At 51.0% G+C, this 9,946-nt stretch overlaps 1 protein-coding gene across 1 annotated transcript in view; it reads right to left on the bottom strand.

Moving 5' to 3' along the window:
- Oxtr (oxytocin receptor) overlaps window positions 1-7,600 on the bottom strand; it is a 13,241-nt gene extending 5,641 nt beyond the window's left edge. The window contains exon 1 of the mRNA XM_028788690.1: window positions 6,682-7,600. Within this exon, the coding sequence (XP_028644523.1) occupies window positions 6,682-7,600 (919 nt within the window). The remainder of the gene's footprint in view (window positions 1-6,681) is intronic.
- Between the last annotated feature and the right edge of the window lie 2,346 nt (window positions 7,601-9,946).

The raw sequence follows: 9,946 nt of genomic DNA, 5'->3' as shown, positions 1-9,946 counted from the left end.
AGGGGAGGGGAGGGGAGGGGAGAGGAGGAGAGAGGAGAGGAGAGAAGAGGAGAGAAGAGAAAAGAGAAAAGAAAAGAAGAGAAAAGGAAAGAAAAGAAAAGAAAAGAAAAGAAAAGAAAAGAAAAGAAAAACAGAGCCCTGAGATCAGATGTATACACTAGAGAAACTCAAAAGAATCCACTTGGGGAAACTTACACTGCCAGCACTGTAGTAGCCCAGCAGGGTGGGTCTCTGCAGCAGGATAAGACCTTCATCCTTCAGAGAACTCACCAGAAGAGTCAGATATAAAATATTATCACTCTCACGAAATAAAAATCAAACCCTCTTCATGCGCAGAGGCCTTGGGCAGGTGCCCAGGCTATCCACCTGGTATGGCTGGTCCCTGCCAGAAAGGGACAATGGGTGGGCATGCTGAGCCATCCAGTTGCCCAGAAGCTGCCTGGGGATGGAGGAAATCAAACATCTATCCACCCTCTGAATCCAATGAGTCTATCCTTGGCAGGTCTAAGCTGGCACTGGGGACCCATGTAGACTCATCAAGTTCCTGGGCACAGGGATTCACGCATTGAGTGAAATGTTCATCTCTGAACTAACTGAAAGTGGCAGCATCTGGGGGAGAGGCAGGAGAGGCTAGGATGTGGGACACTTGCAAATGGGAACTCCCATTACCAGGCAGGAGCATGGGCGAAAGCAACAACACAGTGCTAGCCAGAGTCAGGTGCTAGAGTGCCATGTACCTGATAGAGAGCTTCCTGTCCATTTGTCTCATTGTTGTGATTCATGGGTGGAAGGAAGCAGAAGGCTGTGGGGGGATAGCAACAAGCATTCATCCCCACCAGACCAGCTTTACTCAAGCCCCTAGAGCTCCCCCTTTTGTACTTCTGGGCACTCACTGTACTCTGCATCGAGGGCCCAAATTAGTCCAGAACAGCTGGTAGACAGCTGGCCATAGCCCTGCAAGCTGTGTTGTTCCTGAGACAACCCAGGCATTCACACACAGTGCAAACAAAGGCTTATGGCCCCTCTCCTCTGAGTCATATCCACTAGCCTCTTCCTAAAAGCCTCAGCCAAAAAGCCAGCCTCCTGGGCAAGGATTCCCCCAGAAGATGTAAAACAGAGGAGAAGCTCCTGTTACTACAGGGACTTGTGCTGGGGTAGCAGGGGGGCTCTGGCAAGCCTTTCAAAATATTCCTTCTAAATGCATATTTACATAAAGATGGGGTTCCAGGATATGTCACATGGATGCATCTTGGCAAAGACTGAACTTTTAAAACTAGGATTGATCTGGAACTCTCTGTGGTGTACTAGCCCCATGCATTTCGGGGCTAGGATGAAGGGCATCTGGGTTACTGATATTAAAATGGCCTTTGTTCAGGTTCTGGTCACATCTGCCAACATGTGAGGCCATAGGGTTGGGCTTCTGGAGAAAAGCTAGATCTTCCTCCATATTCAATGTCACTAGTTCATATGGAAGCATGTGGGAGGCAAGGAACAGGCTCGGGTCACAGTCTACACCATGAAGCTCTTCTACCCACAGTGTTGTTGAGGGCTGGGTTCATGGGTACCACTTAGCATCATCTGTACATGTGCCAAAGATGCAGGCTCTCGGCTCCACCCGCCATGAGCCCAGTCAGATCAGCCTTTTAACCAGGACCTCAGTAATTTGTGTGCAACTAAAACTCTTTCCAACTATCCCAACTCATATGGATAGAGAATGGAGAAAAATAATACAGTAACTGTCTAATGCTTTCAACTATTAATGTGTACCTGCTTCTTTGTACAGCAAACTCCTGCTCAGCCATTTGAAAACTTTTCAAACACTGATTCTGCTCTGAAATTCTCCTGGTCCCCCTAACCCCCAGGGATGCAGAATCAGCCACTGCCTGCCTCCAACGAACATTGACATTACATGGGAAATGGATACTTCTAGTGTGGAGTCATCTCATCCTGGTCTCATTATTTTTTAATACTCCCGGGCTGGAGACTATGTCCCACTTGATGATGTGTCCCCGGCTGCAAGCAGAGACTGGAAAATAAGAAGAGGTCGATAAGGGACTGACCTGAATTGAAGCATGAAATTAGCAGACAGGAAGTCTTGATAGATCAGCCACCTCCTCCAGCACATCGGAAAGGCAAAAAGACAATCTCCCTGTTAGATGACAGGACATGGCCTGCTAACTGGGTGACTGGACTCAAATGCAATTCCCTCTGGGAAAATTAGGTTCGAACTCAAGATAGCGAGGTGGGTAGAGAGAGAACAAACCAGTGTTATTGTTCAGGTGTGAGCTGTGGCCAGAGGAACAGAGGCCTGACACAGAAGCGCCATCTCCTGGCCAAGAACTGCTTGAGAGAATGAACAGAAGCTGCTTCCAGTGACTAGGGCAGAGGAGCAAGCAGCCCAAGAGAAGGACACTGTGGACACCTGGTCTCTTCTCCTCTCCTTCACCAACGGTCTAGGTGGGACACTTCCAAATCCACTTAGCTAGGCACTCCTCTGCCCTTCACCCTTCATCTCAGCACCTCAGGCCAGCTAGCTACTACCACTGCCCTAGCCCACCCTACTACTGCTCTCAAAACCACCCACACACACACTGGCTCCCTAAGGCTTTGGCATTTGTTAAAATTTGCTTCTTACTTTTTGAAAGCAGACACCATATTAGGCTGAAGAAACCGCTCAGCTGGGAAAGTGCTTGCCTTGCAAGCATGAGAACCTAGTTATATCGACAGCACCCATGTTGAAAAGACACCTCAGTGGTACAGGCTTGCCACCCCCTCACACACACACTGCTGAGGCGATAGAGAAGGAAACTGAGGCTCTCATAGGCCAAGCGGCCTAGCTGAGTTAGTGGGTTCCAGGACAGTAAGAGACAATATCTCAAAAGCAAAGTGGAAAGCACCTGAGCCACTGAGAAGGTTGCCCTCGGGTTACCACATGCGCATGTGTACAAGTGCATGAAAACCTAAACACACATGCATAATCATTCATGTGCATGCACCCACTCTCACGTGAACATAGCACACACACACACAAAAAAAATACATGCAGTCACACTAATGCTCCCTGCATCCTACATGCACCAACATACATACAAACACACATGACACACACATGCATCCCTATATGCAAATGAACCAACACCAACACAAGTAAATATACAGTGCATACACATACACATGAACATACACATATACACATATGTGTATGCCCAAATGCAAATGAACCAACGCCTACAGAAGCAAACACATAATCCATACACACTCATGCACCCAACCAACATGAAAGCAAATGCATGCACAAAGGCAAACACAATTATACAACACCCATATGAACACACATGAACATACAACACATACACACAAACACACACCAAAATGAATACACATATACAGAGGTTCACTTACAAGCATACACACACACACATGTTTAGTCATGCACCCATACCCACATGAACACATGCATACACAGATGTATACCAACACACACACATACATGTGGACACTCACATGTATAAAATGAACACACAATTACGTACACACAAGGTGATCTGCCCCAAACCACCAAGAGTGGTGAGATGGAAAGCCAAGCTTCTAGGCAAGGCAGCAATGGGAAGAAAGGAGAGAACAGACAATGGGGGACATGACTAGGTCAGCCATGTAAGGTTTTAGGATCCCAGCAATGGGGGTTTGGGACCTGGAGTGCTGAGAACACCATGTTATTGACAGGGGCATGGATGGGGTGGGGCACATATAAATCAGTTCAGAAAAACCCGGATATCGGGATGATCGGGCCAAGGAGGAAGAGTCTCTTCTGTTCCTGCAGGTCTTTAATGGGGTGCACAAACCAGCATTTTGACAAGAGCCTAGGTAATCCTGATGCTGAGGTTTCCCTCAGAGAGGTGCAGTGAGGGGCAATTCAGCCTGTCCATCTCCTGTGGGAGGTTACATGGAGATTAAGAACTATGACAGAAATAAGAAGTATGGCTTCTGTCTCCTGGCTTCAGTCTCCTCCCGTTCAGGCTGAACTTACCTACTTGCCAAGTTTGTTGAGAATTGGAGAGAGTCCAAGCACACATAGGTGACACACAGGTGAGCATTTGTCTGCCTTCTCAAACTGATACCCAGAGAGGAAGTCCCCCTCCATCACGGTTGTTACCTCTCTTTCTCAGACTGGAAAACCCTGACACTATTGAGAGGCTCCAATCCTACAGATGGCAACAAGTCTCTCATGCGGACTTGCTTCTTCCTGTGCGTCAGGACCTCTGTCAGCCGAGCCTAATGAAGTCTAAGAGCCTTACAGCCCAGCCAGTAGGAGTTGCCTTTGGGTGCTCTTGCTTTCTAACTTGCCAGAACAAGATGATGGGGTGAAAGCAAGCAGGTTCCAGCCCCAGCCCTAACCCAGGCTCTGCAAAAAGTATGCTGTGGCCCAGGGTATAGGCTTAGCTCCCCAAATCTAAGACCTCCCCAACTGCAGGCTAAGCTCACAGATCCAAGGCCTCCTGCTACCTTTACTGCCTCATTTCTCCCAGCACACTCGGACACCTATCAGATGGAAAAGGCTGTGCAGCAAGCCTCACTCACTAGTCCCCAACATTAATCAAACCTTGGCGAGCTGGAGAGCTAAAGTCGCTTGCAGCTTATACCCGTCCTTCTTCAGGAGCCAAGCAGCTGAAAACTGCCCATCTGATTGCAATGTTTAAGCTGCAGGATCAAGCTGGAGGATGTTCTGGGGCCAAGAAGGAAAAGCCTGCCCAGTGTCCCTGTGCCCACTCTCTCCATGACTTTCCACTAGGCTAGGTCACCAAAGAACAAGACTCTCCAAGATGTCCCCACTACAGGCACTGCAGGCTCTACAGGGAACTTTCCTTATCCTAAGAGCTAGACATAGTGGGTCAGGGAGGGACAAAGGGGTCCCAATCCACCATCTCAGAGCCAGTTAGAACAGGAGACGGGAATGGAGGTCATGTCTAATGACTGACAGGATTTAGAGTCACTTAGGAGATACATTCTGGATATGTTGTGAGGGTGACATTTCTAGAGAGGTTTACACAGGGGAGAAAGACCTACCCTGAATGTGAGTGCCACCATCTGTAGGCTGGGACCTAGACTGAATAATAATTCCAGCTGGGCAACAGCACTTATCTATGTCTGCTTTCTGCCAATGACCTCAATGTGACCGTCACATCATACCTTGCTATTACCCCTTCCCACCATAAGGGACTGTACCCTCAAACTGAGAGCCAAGAGAAACCCTTCTTCCTTCAGTTACTTTTGTTACAGAGATCAGAGGAGTTACTAATACAGCAGGTATCCCCCAGACTTGCCCTAAGAGGTGCCATCTAAGATCTGCCGCCATTGGCATTAGAGTCCCTCTGTACCCCAAGGGCTAGGATCCTTAAATCCTGCTGAGGAAGCAGCTAGGCCTGGAGCCTTATTTTAAAACTCCAATTTCAGCCTTGTGCCTCACACAGTCCTCTGGCTGTGGCTCTTCATTTTCTGGTTCAGGAAACCCCAGGCTGAGCTGTCGCTTTGACCAAACTTGCTGTGTGACCCAGTAGAAATAATTTTTTAAGGCCTTTGTAATGTATGACCAGAGACCGCATCCTCAAAACAATCTTTGCCGTGCATACCACAGGCTATCAGTAAATACTGAGTGACAGGTGTCCTGGCCACTATGGAGCAAGGCAGGATGGCTCAATGAATCCAGGGGTCTGGGGTTTCCAGAAAAGAGCAGAGACGAGCAGCGAAACTCCAGTTCCCTGCACTGAGAACCTAGCTACCCAAGCAGAGGGATTTGGTGTTAGGAGCATCAGTGATTATATCCATAATATGATTTTGGACCATCTAGGGTTAGAATAGATAAGTCCTTTCTGGCTGGTCTGTGAAGGGAGACCAGGCCATGTCATCATCAGACATGTTTCCCTAGCTCTCTGGTTCCCCAGCCCCTTCCTCCTTCCTCAACCCCCACGAGGCTTCTAATACATGCAGGCCACCGTCCTATCCTATAACCTCACTCTCCTCCAGGATGGATGGCTCTTCCCTCCTGCATCACAATCACACAACCTCCCGGTTAAAGGTGATCACTGTCCCCTTAGCTCCCTTCCTGGACATCCCAGCCTTGTCCCTGCCCTCTAACCTACTCTCCACTACCTCTGCTGCCACATGAGACACTCTGGAATTGTCTTGATCTGCCCAGAGGTCCCTTGGAGGGCCTATTCAGCTTCCATTAGCTTCCCATTCCGCTTCCACGGGACCAACTGTTCCTTCCGAAGGCTGACCCCATCCAACCATGACTTTGTGTGTTCAGGCCGACTTAAAGTCTAAAGTGAACTCAAAGTAGAGGAAGCCTGAGCCTGTGCTCAGGTTGAAGACCCACCTCCCTTCTGTCTCTCTATAGGAAAGACAGTCGCCTGCCTCGGTTTCCCCCTCCACAATAAGAATTCTCACACTGCAAGTTGCCCGAGGCCTGTGCTGGAAGTTTTGCCTGCCTTCTGGCACAAGTTTGTACTTTCGTGGGTATTTCTATGCTGTAGTCCTGGAGACTCAGAGAAGTGACCTCCTCAAAGTCTATGGACCAGAGAATGATGATGGTGTGAAACCAGAAAGAACCCAGAACCTTGGGAGTACAGAGATAGTAGAACTAGGGCCTGGCCCTGCCACCCTCTTCCTGTCCACCCGCCCTACCTTCCTTGGGCGCATTGACATCCCAGACGCTCCACATCTGCACGAAGAAGAAAGGCGTCCAGCACACGATGAAGGCCAGTACGATGATGAAGGTCATCTTCACTGTGCGGATTTTGGCCTTGGAGATAAGCTTCACACTACTGACTCGTGCCAATGCCGCACGCCCAGCTCCACCGGCCGTGTCATCCCCCTCGGCGGCCGCCGCCGCCGCTGCCGTCTTAAGTCGTAGATTCTGCCAGATCTTGAAGCTGATGAGACCATAGCAGGCGGCCAGCACGATGACCGGTACAATGTAGACGGCGAGCGTGATCCATGTGACGTAGGCCTTGGGTCCCCAGGGCTGGATGAAGACCGCCCAGCAATCGAAGACGCCGTCCGCCACTTCGCGCAGCGAGAAAATGTGCACCTGCGGCGCGCTGGCCACCAGGCAGCCGAGCCACGTCGCCAGCACCGCCAGGCGGTCGGTTCGGCGGCGCAGCGAGCGCAGCGGCTGGCAGATGGCCAGGCAACGGTCAAGCGACATCAGCAGCAGCAGGTAGGTGGAGGCGAACATGCCCACCACCTGCAAGTATTTGACCAGACGACACAGCAGGTCGGGCCCGTAGAAACGGAAGGTGATGTCCCACAGCAGCTGCGGGAGCACCTGGAACACAGCCACCACCAGGTCGGCGATACTCAGGTGCTTCATGAAAAAGAAGAGGCGTGAGTGCTTGTGGCGGGTCGTGCGCAGCGCCAGCAGCACGCACGCATTGCCACTCAGAGCCAGGAACAGAATGAGGCACAGGACCGCCACCTCCACACGCGCCAGGGCCTCGTTGCGTCGTGGCGGCCCGGCCGTACGGTTACCCTCCTCCCCCGGTGGCACTCCACTCCCGAGCTCCAACTCGATACTCCAGTTGGCTGCGGGCGTGCCCTCCATGACTGCGACCGCGACCCTGAAGGAGCACCCGGCCTTACAGCTCTTTAAAGCGTGGCACGTGGGGCGGGGCCCGGTGCTCGGTCCAGGTGTCTACTGGAGCACCCCGGCACTATCCTGCCTGTCCTCTCCCTGAAACAAACCAGAAGGACCGTGAGAAGACCGTTGAGCTTCACTTAGGACGCGCGTTGTGGGTCGTGCGTGTCCCCTTCCTGGGAATCTGAAGTTACCTGAGTCTCAGGGCACAAGCCCTGCCATGGGGCTGCTCAGGGGTGGTGACTTCTCGGTGGTGACCGTAGAAATCCCGATTTGAGGTACCTTCTTTGAGCTTCTGCGGATGTTTGAGTCCCAGGAAAAGGTTAGCGGCTCTGCCTGCAGAGAGAGGACGCTTGCGATTAACCACTTTCCCCAAGAACAAGGACACACACCCCAGCAGCCTCTTCCCGCAGAGAACTCCCAAACCTATACCTCTCCCGTCAGGACACAGCACAGCCGCCTCCTAAGGGATCCCGAAGCCAACCCCCATCTTGGTAAGCTTTACTATAGGTACATCTTCCTAGAGTCCCCCGAAAAGCTTCACCCCATCCTTCATCACCTCCTGCTTCCAAGACTCAACCCCGGCTCCCAGAACTTCCCAAGGCCGGTTGCTTCCGGAGGGACTCCTGCCTGCAAGACTAGTGCTCCCCCCGCCTTACCTCCCCACCTCCGCACAACGAAAGGCTGCTATGGCAGAGACCCCAGGGGATGCCTTTCGCAGGAATCCCCCAGCCCAGGAGCCCCGACAGTCAGGGGCTTTGCATCTTCATCCAAGCTATCACTTTTCAGCCTCTCAGAACATCCAGAGCACCTCCGAGAACTAGAGGTACAAGACACGCCAGAGCCTTCCCTCGAACCTGATGGTCCTACAGGTAGGTCCTAGCCATCCTGTTCCCACGGTGCCCAGGACCCAGCCACCTGAAGTGAGACTGCAGGTTAGCCCAAAGTTGCCTTGCCACCGGGGAAGTTGCACCGCAGTGGATGGCCTCAGAGAGACGTGGACTCTCCGCCCAGATTGGGAGAGCTGCGGGCGCCACCCTCCGAGTCACCACGGGTAGATCTCGGCGTCTTTGCAATCCCCTAGCCTGCGCTGGTGGCTGGATGCTGTAAGAAGGCAAGGGGAGAGCGCCAGCTAGGCTGTGAGTCGATCGCGTCAGCACGCGGCGCTGTCTGAAGGTGGCGGGCCAGCTTTTCCACAGCTGGAGGCCGGAGCTGCGGCACCACGTATGTCCGCTAGGGGGCAGAGCAAGCCGGCCGCGGTGATCCCAGAGAGACGGGTCAGCTAACCCGGTAGTCGCTCAGATTTATTTCATAGTAGCTTAAAATTCGCAAACACCCACCCAACCCCTTCCTTTCTTGATTTACCTCTTGACAGTCTCAAAGATATGGGAACCTTGGAAAGTGACATTTGTTTTTCCCTAAGTAAATTTTAATAAAGTCGCATTTCTTCACCTTTCCCGGGTTTTTTTTTTTTCTTTACATCTTCTTAAAAAGAGCTCAGGTTGAGTTCATTCTTTGGAATGGTTTTGCTCACGTTCCCATTAAGAAGGAACGGGAGATGTCTGCTCCTCCCACCAGACTTGAGAGAAATCTTTATTTTAGGTAGTTTGTGATGGAAATCATACACACACGCGCGCGCACACACACACACACACCCTGGATCCTCGCCCCAACCCCACTCCCAGTCCGTCTGTCTGCGTTTAAGATTATTCTGCTTCTCAGTGGGCCAAAGGCCACCTCTGCCTTCTTACCACGCTTCAAAATTAAAATCCTAACTGGCACCAGAGCAAGATTAAATGTGAAGGGCTGCCCCTCTACTTCCTGGTCCTTTTCTATTTTGAAATCACTTTTTGAACTGATTTACAGTGACCAAGGATCAAAGCAGGAACAGAAAGGGCCAAGACTGAGAAATGAACAGGGCTCTTTAACATGAATTAAATGCATATTTCCTTCTGACATTTTATTTCTCCCTCTTCTAATTATGTGGAGATACTTAAGTAACCCAAGAGCAGTGTTTCCTGAATCCATGATTACAGTGCTGTGCCAAGACTTCCTAGGGGCAGAGCCTTCCAGGGCCCTGCTCTGAGGTTCTACATGAGAGCATGCCAAGGTAGCTCGGGGAGTCCCTGGGCACTAGTTAATGGCAGGAGGCAAAGGCTAGCATCTTCTCACAATTGGAATTGTATCACAGTATTACCAATAGCATCTGTCACACAAATGACAGCCTAAGGTTAAAGAACACTCAGGTCAGAAGTGGCCTAACTTGAGGTCCTAGTCTTCCCATATGTAAAATGAGGGAGCTGGTCCTATCAT

This window comes from Grammomys surdaster, unplaced genomic scaffold (genome assembly GCF_004785775.1).
Source record: "Grammomys surdaster isolate TR1022 unplaced genomic scaffold, NIH_TR_1.0 125756, whole genome shotgun sequence".
Classification (NCBI taxonomy): domain Eukaryota; kingdom Metazoa; phylum Chordata; class Mammalia; order Rodentia; family Muridae; genus Grammomys; species Grammomys surdaster.
This window is presented reverse-complemented; position numbering and strand designations above follow the sequence as displayed.